The sequence below is a fragment of the Juglans microcarpa x Juglans regia genome, chromosome 5D, assembly GCF_004785595.1.
Source record: "Juglans microcarpa x Juglans regia isolate MS1-56 chromosome 5D, Jm3101_v1.0, whole genome shotgun sequence".
In the NCBI taxonomy this organism is placed as follows: domain Eukaryota; kingdom Viridiplantae; phylum Streptophyta; class Magnoliopsida; order Fagales; family Juglandaceae; genus Juglans; species Juglans microcarpa x Juglans regia.
Window position 1 is genome coordinate 22,122,726 of NC_054602.1, and position 20,675 is coordinate 22,143,400.

General features: G+C 36.9%; 1 protein-coding gene across 1 annotated transcript; it reads right to left on the reverse strand.

Moving 5' to 3' along the window:
- Positions 1–2,937: 2,937 nt before the first annotated feature.
- LOC121264326 (zinc finger protein VAR3, chloroplastic) lies at positions 2,938–18,962 on the reverse strand. The gene is made up of 5 exons (XM_041167458.1): positions 18,328–18,962; positions 18,133–18,250; positions 5,387–5,667; positions 5,114–5,212; positions 2,938–5,012 (listed from the first exon to the last, which is right to left on the reverse strand). Exons 1-5 carry the CDS (start codon positions 18,822–18,824, stop codon positions 3,278–3,280), a joined length of 2,730 nt encoding a protein of 909 aa, XP_041023392.1. The 5' UTR covers positions 18,825–18,962; the 3' UTR covers positions 2,938–3,277.
- Positions 18,963–20,675: the final 1,713 nt, after the last annotated feature.

A 20,675-nucleotide genomic window follows, 5' to 3' on the forward strand; every position in this document is an offset into this window, starting at 1 on the left:
GCATGCATTCAGACTTTTACTTTCATGCATGTATCTTTGACTTGTATGTTAAGTTATCTATTAACTTGCTAACATTTGTAATCAAATCTCACCGTAGTAATCTCAACTGTCATTTCCACTAGAATGGTAGAGCATGTTTTAGGATCAAGAGGCGCACCAGAGGTCGACCGACTAGAGACAATCTATTAGATGACAACAACACGACGCAGAGCTCATAGGCTCAATGCTTCGATTTATTGTTAGTATTATAGCATCCTCGACTGAGTTGCACGAGCTACTCAATGGATTAGCCTAGTAGTTGCAGTTCCTACTTGTACTTAATAAGCTCGGTTTCTAGTACTCTTATGATTACAGACCTTTTGGACTCATGATATAATCAAGAAAGTCTACCACTTTTATAGATTATGTTTTAAGTATTTGGGATATCTTTAGTTTGGTGCATAGTATTGCTCAAGAAAAAATTTATTTGTTGTGAACATTACATACTATTAGATGCATGCAGGTGCATTGCATTTTTATTTATCATGAACGGGGTCAGGTAACCTTGTGTTGTATGTCCCGACGTTTCAAATGTTCGTCTGTTCCCAAGCGGAATCTGAGGGCGTCACAAAGATAGTTTGTAAATAGTAGTGTGATAATTTGAGTCGAGTATTTTTTGGATTTTGGGAAAGGAGAAAGAAAAAGTTGAATAAAAAATATTATAAAGTTAAAATATCATTAGAATATAGTTTTATAATATTATTTTTGTTTAGAGATTTGAAAAAGTTGAATTGCTTTTATTTTTTGTTTAAAAATTTGAGAAAATTGTAATGGTTAGTTTGAAAAAGTTGTAATAATTAGTTTGAAAATTTTGTATTTAAATTATGTTTGAGAATGAGATGGGATGGGATGAGATAAGATGAAATGAGAATTTTGAGATGTGATCTATTTCTAAACAAGCCCTTAATCCTTCCGATTTGAATCTTATGTCTATTTTGGCCAGGTTGATTTGGCTACGCAGGAATAAATTTGTTTTTTATGATATGTTTCAGCATCCTACTCATTTGGTTATGGAAGCAGAAATGAGTTTGAGGGATTTTCATGATTCTCGGGGGATGCACAACCCAATAGTGGACAAAGCCCATCTATTATTGACACTTGGCATTCTCCTAAAGAATTTTATGTGAAAACTAATTGGGATATTGCTTTAGATGAGTCTAAGCAGATGATGGGGATCAACATTATTGTGAGGGGTTGTCAAGGTGAAGTTCTTGCCTCCCGAATTTACCGAAATTGTTTTGCCCTTTGCCTTCAATAGCTGAAGCTTGGGGTGCATACACAACTGCTTGTTTTACTAAGGAGTTGGGTTTCTATGATGTAGAATCGGAAGTTGATGGAAAACAAATAGTAGATGCTCTTATGGTTGTATCAGGAAGTCTAAATCGTTGGGACCAGCTTGTGGAAGACACCAAATCTGTTTTGTTCATTGTCTTGCAAAGGTAACTCTAGGCCTTAATGTTGATACTATTCTAATTGAGGAATTGTCTTCGGCCACTTGTGGCTACTGATTGTAACTCTATTTGATTAAAGCTAATATATGTCCTTTTCAAAAAATAAAATAAAATAAAATTACAGAAATAATTTTAGTGTTTTTTATTTCTAACTAACTTCAAGATTCCAAGTTATCAATAAACAATTGCATGTGGTATATTACAAATTAACAATAGAGAGATTCTTGTCCAGACCTACGGATTTCAAAACCGATTCTACTAGTTTAAAAAGTTTAGAACATATACATATGACTATGAGTTTCGAATTAATCCCTTGATCATTAGGACTCCGTCAGTCTTCTTATGGGAAATGCCAACACGTCCGTTGACCGCTATGTTATGTTCAATCAAAAGACGGTAGGTGGCATATTATGTTGGAGAAGAGAAATGTTATTTATCATTTTCACACCACACATCAATATGTAATTTGGTTGTATTATATCATGGTCCCGAGATTGGTACCATGCTTGATAATATTGGTGATTAGGAAGTATAATACATCCAATAGTCGGTGTAGTTCTTTAAGGGAATGCATACCTCACAGCAAAAGTCACCCAGTCTTGTGAGAGGACAGTATAAGACTACAAGGGATAGTATAGGGCATACAATGTGATACTCCATATTGATTGATGAGTACAGGTGATATATGAGATTTCACATTATTTAATAGGGAGAAGTTCTTTATAATGATTTCAATAGGGTTTTAATTGTACATTTGATTAGTCAAAAGGGTTGGTTGGGTTATACAAAACCAAATTATCTCATCTCATCTCATCTCATCTCATATAATCATTTCAACTTTTCTAAACTCTCATACAAAATATAATAAATAATTTAACTTTTTCAAATTTTAAAATAAAAATAATATTAAAAATTTATATTATAATAATATTTTATTCAATTTTCAACAAAAATCTCATCTCATGTAGAGTATGGCTAAGATGTGGCTTAGACTTTTTCATGGGACATCACAAATCGTATCAAAGCCAGGTTGAGAATTTAAGTAAGGATCTTATGACGAGAAATATTACAAATACAAAGAGATCTCACAAAAATAAAAACACAATTAACATGACTTCATTTAATACATTAAATCTACTTTACAATAAAAATAGATTTATAATACAATGTACCACATTAGACCATGTCAATTTGGAGATTTACTTGTGGATTCTTTGTAGTTAAAATATTTTTCTATTGTGACACCTCATATTAACTGATGAGTGTAGATATGAGATCCTGCATTGCTTGGAATGATCCAAAGAAAAGTTATTACCCTTTATAATGAATATAATAGACCTTTAATTATACCATTGACTAGTCTTTTTGAAATATGATCCAAATGCAGCTTTTCTTCCCTTGGAGCATTACACGCAATCCACTTAAAAATGAAACCAAGCGCCTGTAATACAAGGCAAAAGAAACCATATGGTATTGATCTGAAATGAGCAGGAATGTTTGATATAACTCAATATGAAAATCAACCTACTCGATAAACAGAATGAATATCATATTTCTTTACTTACCCATTGTAGCACACTTATGTAAGATCATATGGAATGCCTCAAAGATTTCTCTTAAGAAACTTTTTGAGGATCAAGATTTCGCAAACATAATTATTGTACTTTCTTTTTATTCTTCAAAAGTAATTTTTTTGACTCGCGGAAAGTATATCACATCCCAATACAAAACATCAAAATTCCAAGCTTTCTCGCTTAGAGAAAAAAAAAAAAAAAGTTCATATTTTCTCAGCTACCATCATTTTCCTTCACTGGATCTGAGTTCACAATCGGAAGATTTCTTCTGTACTGTGAGGACGTTAACCTCCTCTCCAGTGGCGTTTTTCTTTTACTCACAACAAACCTATTTACACCCTTTCGCATTGGCATTATTGATGGGAAATCCTCATCAGGTATTTGACTCAGCTCTGAGATGTCCTTAATCTGGGCAACACGCCTGAACCACCTCTCTGCCTTGGCTTCCTCCGACATATCTAGAGGATCTGGTTCCTTCACTGCTGACCCCTCCAAGCTTTTTCCCGTCCATCTCTCTCTAATATTTTCATTTTCTGATTGTTGGGGAGAACTCGTAAAATTTGGTGTCTCATTCGTATTTTCCTTCCGAGGGTACCGACTTCTGACATCTGTCTCAGTCAAGTTCTCTCCAGCAGGTTTTTCGCTTAATCTTTCTATACTGATGTTTTGATTTCCTCTCTCTTCAATATTATTCCCGTGAAGCACATTGGGTCTAGCATCATATGACTTCTCCAGATGATTCTTTGGCATGTCAGAAGCAGAAGTTTCTTCAGCAGCTTCGTTACTCGAAGCTGTTCCATCTGGCTGTGGTTTGTCCTTTGGCATGGCAGAAGCAGAAGAGTCTTCAGCACCTTCTTTACTTGAGTCTGTTCCCTCTGGCTGTGGTTTGTCCTTTTTAGCAAAGTAGTCAGATGGAAAGGGTACGAATGGTACGAAGTTAGTACTGCTAGCTTGCTCCATGGCCATACGTCTCTTGTAAGCTGGAGAAGTCAACGAGCGATCCTTCTTCTTGCTGACAACAAATCGGTTCTCCCCTTTACGCATTGGCATGATCTCAGGGAAGTCCTCATCCGAAATTGCACTAGAGATATCTGTAACATTATGCAGTTCTGCTACCCTCTTGAACCATCTCTCAGATTTTTCAGCTTCTTGATTCTCCTTATTCTTGTTCTCAATCTGGCTCACAGGGTTCTGAGACTGCTGTAAACTGCCTCCTGACTTGTCTGACTCATTGCTCCCAGAAGCATTGCTTGTCCACTCAATAGTGTTTGAAGCAAGAGATTTCTGGTTGTCTCTCAATGGCTTCTCACTCCCCTGTGGTATTGCATTTTCAGGCTGGGCAAACATATCTGCGGGCAATGGCACGAATGGAACATAATTGGAATTGCTTCCACCAGGGGGGACATACTGTGAAGAAGGTGTACCAGAGAAATAATGGGGTCCATCTGATCCAGCATTACGTCCAGCAGTTATATTCTTATTGTAAGATTCAGAAACAACAGGTGTGTGACCAAGAATCTTATCTAAACCCTGACTGATTGTCGAGTTTGGACCCACACTTCTTAAATCATTGCCCTCAGGAGAGTCATCACTACCTAAGTTTCTTTGGAAAGCATTGGCCAGCCTCCTCTCCAAAGGTGTCTTCCTCGTGCTCACTACAAATCTATTTACCCCTTTTCTCAAGGGCATTATTTCAGGAAAATCTTCATCTGCTATGGCACTGCTCATGTCAGAACTACTATCAAGCTGAGAAACCTTACTGAACCATCGTTGTGCCTTCTCTTCATTGGCAGCCAACCTGCTATCAATGCCAGCCTTATTGGTGTCTGTTCCATTTCCATACCCCACTCCTGATATGCTGTGGGCACTACCAAGCAAGATTTCTCCAGGTCGCTTACAGTCGCACCTTAAACATACTCTGTTCCTCCCATAATTAAAGAAATCACATCTGAAAATGAAAAAGTCAAGCTGAAGTTCACCATTTTTCATTGGAATGGATCGACCAATCAACAAGGCAAAGGAAAAACGAAATAATGGGGCGATACTTACTGTGGACACTCCCACTCCCCACCAGTCAACTGTCTCTTTGGTCGTGTCTCCTCACATTCAAGGCATTTCATGTTTCTCGCAAAGTTCATGAAACTACACCTGCAAGATAAAGATAATAAAAGAAGTACTACTTATCCAAGAAGATGCCACATAATAATTAAAATAACTCAGATATATGTTTTCTCCATTGATTCCAGCCAAACAAAGTAAATCAAATTATAAAACAAGCTTCCCGAATTCAAGAAACTTTTTAGGCCATAAAGAGGACTCTACCTCGGGCAAATCCAATCGCCTCTTTTCATTTCAACTGTTTGCCCAACATGACTCGGTGTTTGTCCAGATCTCTCAGGGGGGTGCTTTTCATGAGACCCAACAGTGTTTGACTGTGAGGAGCTGTAGCTCAGCTTGGCAAATTCGCTTAACAGATTCCGGACAGATGTTTCAACAGTTTCTCTGTCACAATTACTTTTTTCTGAAGAAACAGATCCGTTGCTGACATAACTCAGTATAAATTTCATCAAATCAACAGTGAGCGCTTTATTGGAATCTGATACCTATAGATTGGCAAACAACATGATCTACTCACTTTAGTGATAGTAACTGTCAAATACTTGAACTAAAGCTCAAATATTAATGCCAAAATCTAAAATTAAATCATAATTAAAAAGAGTGCAAAAAATTTCAAATTAGTGTCTTTTAAAGTGAGTAAAAATCATGATATATATATATGTTCCAGACGTAACATCCATTTTAAATAATCTAGACTAGACATCATAAATGCAGTCATTTATAGCTTCAGGCTTGAACTAAGTGGTTCAAATACTTGTTAATCACTCTTGTCATTCCTTTCTCCTCCATTCCTCAGAAAAACTCTATATGTCTAGATGTCAGCTCAAGTAGTCCTGGACTTTCTAATTATATCGAGTTCGTGTCTTTTTGTTTTCCCTCTTCCTCCTAGTCTGCCTTCTCTTGTACACATTGTTCTGTTTTTTTTAACAGGCTTCTTTGTGCTTTTAAAAAAAATTGGCTGATTATATCAAAAATAAATAAATAAAGAACTTTCCTTCACCATCCACCAGTCAAGATATTAGGGCTGGCCAACTTCGACCTCCGACTCCAACCAAAGTTGGAGACCAAGTTGAGCTGCGACTCCAACTCTGATTAGGAGTGGAATCCCACTTCAATCAGAGTTCGGAGTCGGAGTCAGAGTCAGAGTCAGAGGTCAGAGCTCAAGTCGGGAGAAGATAAACCGAGAGAGAGAGAGAGAGAAGACTGAGACTGTAACGCCCCAATAGAAGACCCAAACCACATGGCCTATACTCCAAAAGGAATAGTCCATGATACAATTGGAACCCCATTAGAACCTTATAAAGAGCAAAAACTTCTCATTCCCAAGCAATGTGAGATCTCATATACCACCTACCATTTATCCTTATCATATGGGGTATCACAATCTCTCTCCCCCCCCCCCCCCCCCCCCCCCCCCTCTCTTAAATTTCCTACATCTTCGTTGGGCCAGTCAATCGTAGGTGGCACGGCTCAAGTCCCACATTTCTAGTTGAGATAAACTCTGATACCATTTGTAACACCCCAATGGAAGGCCCAAAACACATAGCCTATACTCCAAAAGGACTAGTCAATGATACAATTTGAGCCTTATTGGAACCTTATAAAGAGCAAGAACTTCTCTTTCCCAAACAATGTGGGATCCCATATACTACCTACCCTTATCTTTATCATATGGGGTATCACAGAGACTTCTGCAGAGGCACCTATTGAACCAGAGTCTAACATGAAGGAATATGAAAATAACAACAAATCATACTCTCCTGTCGAGACACCTATGAAACCAGATCATAAAAAGAAGGAAACAAAGGCATCTACTGGACCAGAGTCACCAAAAAAGAAAACCCCGAAATCAATAAAGGCCGAATCGAAAATTGCAAAGACACCTCTTGGTAGTAAATTTTAGAACTACAGAAAAGATAAAGGTGGTCCACAAGCTCAGTGGAAACAAAGAAAGAATAAGAAGCGTGTATTGAAGGGCAACATAGAAAGCAGCAATAGTGGAGAAGAGGTTATAAAACAGAATTCTAGAGAAGAAGACAATGAGAAGTAGGTCATTAATGAAGAGCCAAAAGAAGAAGCCATCAGCCTAAAATAACCAAGAGAATATCACTGAGTTGGAAAAGCACAAACCAAAAGGGAGAAATGAAGGAAGGCATCGTATTCAAACGGTAGTACTGAGAGTCAAAAGAACAAACAAAAACATGATGGCACTAAACCTGCTGTGAATAGGTCGACATAATGATAGCTTTACTTATAAAAAATAAAACTAAAATAAAAGGAAAACAAGATAAAGAAGATTGGCACAAAGAGAACCAAAGCTGAAAGGAAACAAAGGAGTCTTTTTAGAAGTGCAGTGAAAAGGAGTCTGAGATCAGAAGTGTACATAGAAGAGATTGATGGGTTTAACTGTTAAAGCAGATAGAGGAAAAAAGACAATCCAGATATCATTCACTGAGTCAATAGACACAGCCTTGCACTTGTCCTTGTTTAGATTATTAACTATGTTATCATTTTCAAATTTATTTGTTGGAGTCGTAGTTCAGAACTCGGAGCAGATATTGGCTCTGACTTCAACCATTTTTTCAGAACTCCGATTTTTCTGACTCCGCCGAAGTCAGAGTCGGAGCAGGCGTCGACAAGAGTTGGAGCCGCCAGAAGTTTTGCCCACCCCTACCAAGATATCATATTCGTTTAAAATTGAGTCCATCACAACCTATAGAAGTTTGGAAAATGTTTCTCTCTGGTAACCACCTCACTCTCAAACATGGAGAGAATTCTTACATCATTCATTGATGTTCAACAATATATATATTACATACAATTGACAATTATACCCTCACAAGTTACACTAATTACAACCATGTCTTCAAACACTCCCCCTCAAGCTGGGGCATATATTATATAAACCCAACTTGGAACACATAAATTTTAACTGACTATAACACAATGATTTGGTAAACATTTTTTTTTTTTTAATGTCGAGGAACCTCTCCAAGGCAGGACCCTTCGGACCCACCCTTGTAGAGTAAACCCAGGTTCTGTGCATCGCACCCTTGGAAGTTTCAACTTAGTACTTAGTAAACATATCTGCGAGTTGATCAGCAAACTTCTGAAAAAGGTGTAGAAATGCCACCACTTAGTATCTTATCTCGAATGAAGTAACAATCAATCTCTATGTTAGTCCTCTCATGGAACACAAGATTAGAGGCAATATACACTGCAGCTTGATTATCACAAAATAACTTAAGAGGGATAGGAGTTGGAAACCCAATCTCTTGAATGAAGTGTTACAACCATGTCAGCTCACTAGTAGTGTGAGTCATTGCCTTGTATTCAACTTCTGCACTAGTTTCTTATCCTTCCATGTAACGAAGTTACCTCCCACAAAAGTACAATATCCAGTATTAGATCTTCTATCTGAAGGAAATCCTACCCAATCAGCATCTGAAAAGGCTTGAACCCTAAGATATCCATTTGGTCGATACAACAATCCAAGGTTAGGAGCTAACTTAAGATAACGAAAAACATGAATTACATCATCCTAATGTGAGACCCTAGGCGTCTGTAAAAATTGATTCACTACACTCACTGCATAAGAGATGTCTAGTCTAATGATAATGAGATAATTCAATTTCCTAACAAGGCTTTGATACTCTTACCTGGATCTCCAAACAACTCTCCTTCCTCTTTCAAGAATTTACAATTTGGGCCCATAGGAGTGTTAATAGGTCATGCACCCAACATGCAAGTTTCCTTCAGAAGGTCAAGTACATATTTTCTTTGAGATAGGTTAATGCCCTTTTTAGATCTACTAACTTCAATTCCAAGAAAATATCTAAGCTAGCCCAAGTCTTTTGTCTGAAATTGATCATGTAAAAACTGTTTCAACCTAGCAATTCCAGCAAAGTCACTCCCAATAATTACAATGTCATCCACATATACAACCAACAAAATGTGACCTGCATCACTATGTAGGTGAAATACCAAATAGTCTGTTTGGCATCTATGAAGACCAAATGTCAATACAACATAAAAAAACCTCCCAAACCATGCTCGAGGAGATTGTTTCAAACCATATAATGCATTTTTTAACTTGCATACAGTACCTCGATACTCCCCCTGAGCAACAAACTCAGGTGGTTGCTTCATATAACCTTTTTCATGCAAGTCACCATGTAGAAATGCATTTTTAACATACGCTAAAATAAGGGCCAGTCTAAATTAGCAACAAGAGAGATCAACACTCAAACAGAGGAGATTTTGGCAACTAGGGAGAAGGTCTCCTCGTAATCAATATCATATGTTTTAGTGTAACCCTTAGCAACCAAGTGGGCTTTCAGACGTTCCACAAAACCATCAGGATTGGATTTGATTGTATATACCCAATTACAACCAACAGGTTGTTTACCAGATGGTAGTGGAACAAGATCCTATGTCTCATTCATCTATTTCATTTTTTTATAGTTGTCCTCTATTCCCGATCAGATAAAGCATCCCAAACTATCTTAGGAACAGAAAAATTTGAAAGTTGAAAAGTAAAACATGAGAATGAAGGAGATAAGGTATGATATGAGACAAATTAGCTAATTAGATGTTAAGTAACACAAGAACATTTACCTTTGCGGAGAGCAATACACAGAGTTTGAAGTAATAGGTAACTTAGGATTTGAAGATGGAGACACGGTTGGTGAGGCATGGGAGCCAGCGGCTGCAAGCGACGCCAGTAAACCTGTAAAGGAACAGGGGGAGGCACTGAGGAGGGTTGGGTAAGGTTGGGTGAGTGTGAAGGAGAAAGTGTAAGAGTAGGTAATGGTAGAGGTTCACACTCAACACTTGAACATGTGTCCGAGAAATATGGTATGGACTCAGAAGGTAACATTAGTACTCGTGAAGTAGCGTCTAAGAACAAGAATATAACAACGATATCCTTTTTTAGTCTGAGAATAACCAACAAAAAGACACTTAGTAGAACGTGGATCAAGCTTATCAAAGTCGAGGCCAAGGTTATGAACATAGCAAACACCCAAAGATTTTTTGAGGGAGAGAAAATGGCAGAGATGAAGGGAACAAGATGGAGAAGGGAGTGGAACCATCGAGGATTGATGAAGGCATATGATTAATAAAGTGACAAGTAGTAAGAACACCATCACTCCAAAATCATTTAGGAACATGAATATGCAGTAAAGTGCTTGGGTTACATCTAACAAATGACCATTTTTGCGTTCAGCCACCCCATTTTGTTGGGGTGTATAAGAACATAAGTTTGACGAACAATTCCTTTATTACTTAAGTAGCAAAGACACTAGATTGATATTCGCTAGCATTATCATAACGCCAAACTTGAACCTTTTTGCTAAATTGGGTTTTAGTTTCTTTCCAAAAGACTTTGAATATGGAAAGAAGTTCAGATCGTGCCTTCATCATAAACAACCATGTCACACGAGAGCAGTTATCAACAAATGTAACAAAATACTGAAACTTGTTTGAGAGTGAACCAATTCAAAAGAAACCAATGCTCGTCAACTTGAGGTACAGAAGACACACGATGATGTTTACTAAGTTGACATGCTTCACAAGGAAAGGGAGACACATTTTCAAGATTCTTAACTTGACGTTTCAAAAGGGAAAGAGAGGGGTGCCCAAGGCGACAGTGCCATTCAAAAGTAGATGATGAGGATGTGAGGGCTTGAGTGGCTAACTGTTTTTTTTTTTTTTTACAAGTATTGAGTGGCTAACTGTTTAACATTAAAATAATAAAACCACCAGCTTCATGCCCCATACCAATTTTGTTCCCCGTCTTGAGATTCTGAAAGATACATGAAGAAGGATAAAAGGTCACTGAACATTAAAGATTTTGAGTAATCTTACTAATGGACAACAAACTAAAGGGAAAACTATGAGCATATAGAACAAATGACAAGGATATAGAGTCAGTGATCTTAGTGGATCCAATGCATGTAACTTTAGCAAGAGAACCATTAGCAAGAGTAACACTCTTTTGATCTTTTGAGATGTCACAATATCTAACTTAGATAAGGCATAAGACAAACCAATCGGATGTTTATTAGCTCTTGAATTGATGATCTATGGATCTTGAGTGGATAAGACAAGACATGCGGACGTTGTACCTAAATGGACAAAAGTAGAAATCAAAGATGAAGTTCGCGTGTGACCCAAAAGCTGATCATACTCATCTTTTGATATGGTAACCATATCTGAAGTCGAGTTGGAGCTCGTTGACAGTGATATAGCATCATGGCAAATGGCCTCAGTTGGTCTACCATGTAAATTCCAACAATAGTCCATCGAGTGATTATTGCGATCACAATGGGTGCACTTACAAGATTCACGACCTCGAGTGCTAATATCTTCGGCATCACATCCCCCACGTGCACCTTTACCATCTTGGCCTCCACACCCATCAAGAGCAACATTAGAGCCAATCAAAGCAGATCTCTCACTAATCTGATCAACAGATTTTGACCACAACATATAGTTCTTTCCATTCAATTGCACTGTAGTCATAGGCATATTACAGTTTGGTGCAAGAGACTATGGTCCCGTTTGGATTCAGAGATGAGTTGAGATGATTTTAGACGAGTTGAATAAAATATTATTATAATATTATTTTTAAATATTATTATTGTTTTAAGATTTGAGAAAGTTGAATTGTTTATTATATTTTGTGTGGAAATTTGAAAAAGTTGTAATAATGAGTTAGGATAAGTTTCCAATCCAAACCAAGGCTATGACTCAAATTTAGTTGCCATGGACGCAGAAAAATGTCACATTTCAACTTGGTGACAGAAAATTCACATAGAATATGCAATATGGATGAAAAAACAAGGAATACAATCTGGAAAACTAAAAACCCAGCTCAAGTACCCAAAAAATAAACCTAAGTAACCAAATTTGGGCTCTATATCAGTCAAAATCAGTTTGCATCAATCGAAACAGGCACATATCGGCTCAGAACCGGCCTATATCGGGTCTAAATTGGTCGGTATCAGGTCTGAACCAGTATCAGCCTATTCCTGTTCTTAAACACGGATTAGGTTATCCTTAATGAGAATAAGTAGGTTGGGTAGCACCTTATCCTCATTACCAAAAAGATGTTATTCCAAATAGGAACAAGCTCTTACTCAAGCTTGGGGTTATCCGCACTCGAGGATTGGATAGCTTATACCTGCAACCAAACACTCCGAAGCTTCAAAGTTGCCGGCGACTAAGAGCCTTTCTAGCGGCCGATGACAATGGGTAACTCGCCGGGATGCACAAAAAATGATGAAGAGTTCAACCCTAGTACCCAGTACTGGAGATGGCACCGAAAACTCGCCGAAAACAACTTGAAACTCCTATCGGCCGCAGACAATGAAGAGAGAAGCCACTGTGATGCACAAAGGACGACGGTGAACTTAGATCCGACAGCAAAAAACACTAGTGAGCTTAGATCCGGCAACAAAAATCAAATAGGACAATGAAAAACACTCCGGCGAGCTCAAGCAACAGTGAGCTCGATTTCGGCCGCTCCTAGCTGAACCACTGTCACCACTTACCACCAACCAACTACTCAATGCTTTGATACAATGTAAACACACAGAATTCCTACATCATTCATTGATGTTCAACAATATATATATTAGATACAACTGACAATTATACCCTCACACATTACACTAATTATAACCACGTCCTGTAATAGCAAGGATAAATTATTTCTCTTTATAGTGGTTCTAATAAGACTCCAATTGTATCAATTACTATTCCTTTTAGAGTATAGGCCCAGATGTAGCTTGGACCTCCCTTGGGGCATTACATAATCATAAATAGATTAAGTGTACAAGTACATGGCCGTGAATAAAGTTTTACATCCGTGTTTACTTTCTTATTGAGTATTTAATTCATTTTAAATGTTTTAACCACCCAAGTAATGAACGATGTAAGGATGATGCTACAGGACAAGACTTGGCGCAGGGGGAGAACTGACGCCTAGATGATCATGAGATTCCAGTCTATATTTTGTTTATTGGTGAATTCGTTGTAGCGCAAGACTTTGAAAAATATTTTTGTAAGTACTTCCATTGACTCTCTTTTAGACTTTCAGTACTTAATAAAGTGTTTATGTTATTTTTAAAATTATGGAGTTCATTTTTTTTATAAGTAAAAAATCATGGAGTTCATAAACTTGGCTCACGTGTAAATAGATATTCTGAAAAAGTTGTAATATTCCGACCCTCATATTTTTCTAAAACTACTATTCTTAAACCCTTGACGGAAGGGTGGTTACATTGAATGTAGCCCAAGAAAATCATAACTTTTTTTTCAAAAAAAGGACCCTAAACCTATTTATTTTACTCGGCCATAATTCCCCCTTGATGCTGCCCCTTTTCAGCTGTTAAAACTCAAAAAATCAGAATCTATGCTTTTCATCGATGTTCAAGTTTAGATATCTAATGATGACCTAATCTATTTCTACATCTTTCTTGAATAGCTTTTGACATGTAATCAGTGGAAGCTAAAACCTTTCACTCTAACTTCGTAAAGCTCAATACATAGTCATTGCTTGGTGAGTAATCAAAGGTTTTCTTCACTTTTCAATGAAATAATCTGAGTTTAATCGAGAGGTAAAAGTACACTAACCTTTTGTTTCTCCACTACCTTAACACCAACAGTACATCTTTCAAGTTCTATAGCATTCCTAGAGAGTGCACTGCATTGTGCAACATATCAAACATTCCTATCTTTTATACATCTTTTACACAGCATTAAATTCAATACAAGTTTTCTCAACCAATCAAACCCTATCACTCCAACATTCCTATCTTTTACACGTCATTAAATGCAAGTTTTCTCAACCAATGACCCTATTTCTCATTTTCTTTATATGTCAAAACATATAATCATAAGACAAGATAGTGCAAGAGGCAGACATTTGTATAATAAGAAAAAAATCTATATAACACAATTAAACAAAAGCTTTAGAAAGCAAGATGGTAATTTAATTACCCTATTAACTCAATGTATTATAGCATTATGTAGCATAAAAATAAGTAGTAAACAAATTACATAAAATTTAAGCATAACATTTTATATAATTCTCTTGTGCTTTACTAAAATGCACAACTATTGTACAATTAAAGTGTATGGTTTAATCACAATATACCAAATAAAGTTCAAGAAACGTAGTTGTTATATGGGGTTCAAAGCATATACATCATATATGATAACATGTGGCGCCATGATGCGTAAGTGATCTTAAATGTTAAGTAAATGCTTAAGAATATTTTATTACATCATTTTCTAGGTCTAGGACTGATTTTTATAAAATTTTCTAAAAGAAATTACAAAATCACGGTTTTGTGCACTTTAAGCTCACACAAAGTGCGACACAAAAGTGCACTTTAGTAAATGCACTTTGCTTTGGTATGTGAAGCACTTCGGCTTTTCATTCAATCATTTGCTTAGATTTAAGTGAAAAGTCCAAAACACAAAAATAAAAACAATTTTTACCAAAAGCAAAACAAAAAAATAGTACAAAAATTATATTCAAACAACTTTTCAACTCTACTCATCCACTTTCTCAAATCCCAATACAAATTATAATTAAAAAAATTATTCAAATTTTCCTATCTTCCCTCACAAAATCCAATAAAAACGCTTCTCAAAATTTTTCAAAAAAACTCTCATTCTCAAACTTTCATTAACCATGCAAACATTTGAGTTGCCTTGTATTTTGGTGGTTAACTCTCACCTGAAGAGAAAACATTAGTAAATCTTGTTCTTGTGTTTGTGGCTCTTGCGGGTAAGTATCATGCCAATAGCTTTAATAACTCAAGTCAGTGACCCTAAGTGACCATCTTAGAGACTCAGCAATCGTACAATAGTTGGAAATAAGTGGAGTTGGGTTTAGCATATTAGGATGCATAATCCCAAGGGGTCGGCTCAAGTGGTAAAGACCTTGGGTGCAAACAATCTCTAAGAGCCATTGGATTAGGGGATTTTCCCCTTAAATTACCCAAGGTGCACTTGCGGGAAACTCCTTGCCGAGGGCCTGTGCACCCCCAGGATTAGTCAGGATGCTGTTCTCGAACACCCGGTGCCAATAAAAAACAAAAGCATATTAGGATGCATAGAAACAAGTCAATTGTTTGTTGCATGGGTAGGAAGTCAACTTACAAGGTATGATGTGATCGTTCATGAACAAAAAGACTATTTTCTTGAAAAATGTAAGCGTTAAATAGAGGAAACCAAATCTCTATCTACCAAGAGCACTCCCAATGGTTTATGTATCTTATCCTTTAAAATACATTACTAAAATTCACTTTTTCTATTTTACATACTGACTTTTACAATATATCATACATCAGTTTATCTATTTTTTCTTTACATCATTTAAATGTTATATTATTTAATAGTTTGTTGGAAAAAAAGTATAAGGAGAGAGAAACTATTGTGGGAGACAAAGTACATGAAAAAAGAAAAAATAAATAAAATATTTTTACATTAGTGTACAGTTCACGCTACATATAGCTGAACATTGTAGCAAAATGGAAAATAGATTTGAAAATACATGATCCGTTGCAATCTTGAGCTACTTTTCTTCAAATTTTACATAAAAATGGGTTTTACAAAACCCATTGGCAGTGCTCTAACAAAAGCTTGAGTAAAAGACTCGTGGGGCATTTGGTTCGAGAATCTACCAATCAGTTTTTAACATCTATATTCTCAAGAATTTGATGTTTGGGAATCCAAATTCCCAATAATGTTACTAAATTCATGTTTAGGTATCTTGCAAATTCTTGATGGGATTCCTTGTGAGATGAGATTTCTATGTTTGGTTTTTTACTAGGACTCTTGTAATATGAGCTCCTTGTAATTATGAGAGGGTGGGAACAAGATCCCATATTGCTTGGGAGAGAGAAGTTCCTATCCTTTATAATGAATTCAAGGAGTTCCAATTGTAACAGTTACTAGTCCTTTTAGAGTATAAGCTTAGATGTGGCTCTAAGACTTTCCTTGGGTTGTTACATCTATTTTTTGCTTATAATATTTAAGGTTTTATTGAAATATTTCTTCTGTTTTTTACTTCAATGAGTAAAATAAAAAATAAAAGTCAAACAATCACCTATAACTAATAAATAATATAATAAAAAAATAATTGCATCAAAGTTCATTAAACCAAATGGTATAAAAAACAATATCCGATAAAAAAAGGAAAAAATAAGTTTATTGAAATTTTTTTAAAAAGTTCGTTCACTAAAGATCAATGTCACCTATGACAATATAATGAACTCAGCTTGCGTCTGCGAGAAAATCCAGCCTGCACCTCTTCAGAAGGGAATCCAGATTCTCTTCAAAAGGGGGTTGGGACGGAATCCAGATTCTCGGGGCATCTGGACTTCCTCCACTTAAGTCTATTGAAACAGGAAAATCTTCAGGATTCTTAGGAACTCTTTTTGGATTCTTAGGAATCCTAAAGGATTATGTCCACCCAAACATCCGATCAAAGAGATTCACAAGAGTAAAAAGGAAAATCAGTAATGATGATGAATGTTTTCTGTAGGTAGCAAAGGACGTGTTGATATTGCACAAACTAAAGAAACATGGTAAGTAGCATGGTCATGCCCATAACGGCTATTGTAAAATTGTTCTATATTTTAAAAGATTCTTCAAGTATATGATATTATAATGACCTTTCATGCAATCCCCTTTATAAGCACCTTCCATATGATATGTCTTGAAAATCTAGTTTTGCAAATGATTAAATTAGATGCATGTGCTATTTAGGAGTAATGAACATATTTATGCCAAGAAAACCACTCCAATGTATCAACTTAAAAGTTATGAACTCATGATTATTCTCACATTATGAACGTGAATATTCTTATGTTATGAATGTCAAGAGAAAAAAACTCACGTTATCAAAGCTATGAAAAGATGAATGAATGCACGTTATGAATGTTTTTATTTGGTCATTTGATAATGCCTGGCTCCAATGCAATGCTATGGATGAATGTGCAAGCCACACGGAATGACATTGAGAAGATGTGGTCCACCTCGGATGTTTACATCTAACATGATGCAGTACCCCTATGTGCACCAGCTGTGTGACAGGTGCACATAAGGGCTAATTTGTTTGGGCCACTATGAACGAAAATGTTTTAAATTCAGATGCTTTATGATATGTGTGGAGATGCTTGAATCTACTTAAGAATGTTTTCAAAGGTAAAAAACGAATCAAAGTATTTCTGTTATATGATATACTATTTACCAAGTATTCGACTAATTTTTGTTTTATATTTAAAATTTCCTTCGTAACGATAACGAAGATAAGTTAGCAAGCCGAAACCAGTAGTGGAAACCATGACTTAGCCCCGTTTGGATTCAGAGTTAACTCAACTCATCTCATCTAATCATTACAACTTTTCCAAATTTCCACACAAAATATAATAAGCAATTCAACTTTTTCAAATCCCAAAACAATAATAATATTAAAAAATAATATTCTAATAATATTTTATTCAACTTTCAACTTTCATCTCAACTCATTGTCCAAGCCTCACCTAGTCAAGCATTATTTAGTTCCCAACACATACTTTGGTAGGATCTGGATTTAATTTGATAGAATGACACTGAAAATATTTTGTTTTAATTTCAGTTATTTAAAATTTACTCTTGATATTGTGCCTTAATAAAACATTCAGTTTTCTTGAAGTAAAGTTTATGGATAACTCATCACCTGCCGCTATTTAATGCTATGAAGTGGTATTACTGCCCTACACGAAGGGGTGTTCCGTACATAGAGTCGCTGATCAATTTGTAACTTAAATTATAGCGTTTCAGTATATGCACTATATCAAAAACTGAGCATCATAAAAGAACATCGCAGACAACGAACCAAGGTTGGAAAGAGAAATATGCATCTAAACATTAGAAATCCTAACACTTACGTAGGATTCACCGTTGTGCAAAAACGATGCCATCTTCCTCACGGAATCATCACCATCTTTGAAGAGAAATGGCGACCCATTCCCAACCACCACTTCAACATCCTTCATAGAAAGCAACCTGCACATCCAAAAATGGAGATGTGGTATGCCGTAAGACAAAAATAAAGAAAGTGGATTAGACGTTAGAACACGAACCCCAAAAGGTTCGCCCTATCTCTAGCAAACGCCAAGCAGGCACTCGCGGCGCGCACGAACTCATCCGGTAAATCAGCGGACGCAACGAACTCAACCTCGCAGCCAATCTCATGAGCCGATACGTCACCGGATTCGGGGCGATAATTAATGTTGTCGTTATGAAAGTAGCCGGCGAGAGAGAGGGTCTGGAGGAAGGCTGACCACTCGGGCCAGGGATGAGAGTCTCGATTAGAAGAGCGTAGAAAGTGGTCGTCACGGAGGGCGGATGAGGAGCGGGTGTGGAGCTGCCGGTGCGACTGGGAGGCTTTGACCGAAGGAGAGGGAGAGGGAGAGACGAAGAGATGGTGGAGGTGGTGAGAAGAGAGGGAAGAGGAGAGGAGTCTGTGGCGGCGGGAGAGGCGGAGGAGGGAAGGGCATCGGCGGCGGTGTTGGTGGAGAAGAAGAGGGAAGGGGCTGGTGGCGTTGAGAAGCACAAGCAACCTGGTGGCGCCGCCCATTGTCTGTATGTTTGATTAACCCTCTCTCTGTTTAGTAAAACCTCTTTATTTCAGAGAGAAGACAGTGGAGACTGTGGAGTGACTGCCTCTCTTCGAATTGAGAGGATTGGGGCGGGCTTCTGTGGTACATGTCCACTGAGCCTTGGAAATGAAGATTTTTGGAAAACAATTATTTTCATATATTTTTATATTATTTTATTATTATTCATAAATTATTTATTATCATATATAAATTACTTATTTCTATTTTATTACTATTTACAATCATCTGAATTTATCTATGAATAATAGTGAATTAAGATGTTTAAATAAATTTTGTGGATCCCATTAAGATATATTTACATATATGAAGGAGGTTGAGATATGATTTATTATTGTAGTGATGAAATAATTATTTTATTTATATGTTTTATAAATAAAAGTCTCATCAATTAATAGTACATAATTAATATGACTCAAGAAAAAAATCCAATACCCAAGCCCACAGTCCCACAGATTTCTCGTCATGCACGGCTTCATCAAGTTCGTTTTCCTCGTCCGTTTTCCATGGCATGCATGATTACACGTTTCTTTCCTCTCTTTCAATAGGGTTCTTGTTCATCGCCTATAAATATATACATACGTACTGCCTGCATGTGCTAGTTTACCAAGCCTATAGCTGTCACAAACCTCCCACGACAGTCTCCACCCCCACTGCCCAACCTCTTCCCCTCCGTAGCCCACTTTTCCTCCTCATTGTGAGCCCTCCCCCTCAGCGCAGCTGTGCAACACCCCCAACCACTGCCACAAACGAGCCAAACCCGTAACGCAACACGATATTTTCCGTGGCGCTGCTGCACAAATCACTCACTGCAGCGCGAAGACAATAGCGTTGCTGTAGAAGCCGCCCAACAAACCACCACCACCACCCTTGATTTTCTTCCACGCCTCAACCCACACGATTGGCCCTTGCACGACGGAAGACACTAGCCCGAATGGAAAGCCACCAGCCATTGTCCTATGTTCTTCCCACACCGAAACAGAGCCACCACTTACAGCCATCCCCAGCTCCTTCTCACTGCCATCAACCACGACAAGTGTATACAGAAACTGCTGGCGAAGACCTCCCGTCACCCTAGTCCGCCGCACCCTGGCTCCAGCCCCGGTGAGCCCATGCCGTTTATTTTTATTTTTCTCTTTTCTCTCGGTCTTTCTCCATCTCTCCCTCACTCTCCGTCTCCCTCACCATGTTGCTCCCTCTCTCTCTTAGTACTCCGTCGCGATCACCACCTAGCCCTTCGTCCGTCGCAACTTTCTCTCTTCTGGTGAGTATTCGTAGCACAACTTCAATGGTCAAAATCTGGTTTACGTAGGGCTGCTACAAGAAGAAGAAGAAAAAAAAAGTTTCAATATTGCAAGTTTGCCACTAAGGCCCACGGGCTTAACTTGTGTTGGACTTCTTTCATATGGTTTTGTGTTTTAAAAATATTATGGGCTAGATTTTACTTTTACAGAAATTATTCTAGTTATTTTGGGTTTGGTTTAAATGGATTATGTTTTTAATAAATGGTCTTGTTTAATTTTACTTAAGAAAATACATGATTTTATAATGATAATAATAAAAATTTGTAGTATGGTATTAATATTATTATATTTTTTTTAATAGATTTTTAGAAGTACAATGCAGTGCAAGACTTTTATTTTGAACTCTTTAAAGAGAGACTAATTAAGTCTATTTTAATTAAATGGTATTTTTGCTTTGTCTACTTTAATAGTTTTTTTTATATAATTATGTTATACAATTTTATTATTATATAGTTGAACTTCAATAGTAAATAAGATAGATTTTAATGTTGTACTCAGAGTTATTAA

Excerpts from the sequence above, each read along its gene's own strand:
- LOC121264326 (XM_041167458.1), bottom strand. The coding sequence starts at position 18,824 with ATGGGCGGCGCCACCAGGTTGCTTGTGCTTCTCAACGCCACCAGCCCC. Across the intron at positions 5,668-18,132 it reads TGCACAACGGTGAATCCTAC|GTATCAGATTCCAATAAAGC; the intron begins GTAAGTGTTAGG and ends GCCAATCTATAG. Across the intron at positions 5,013-5,113 it reads GGGGAGTGGGAGTGTCCACA|ATGTGATTTCTTTAATTATG; the intron begins GTAAGTATCGCC and ends TTTCATTTTCAG.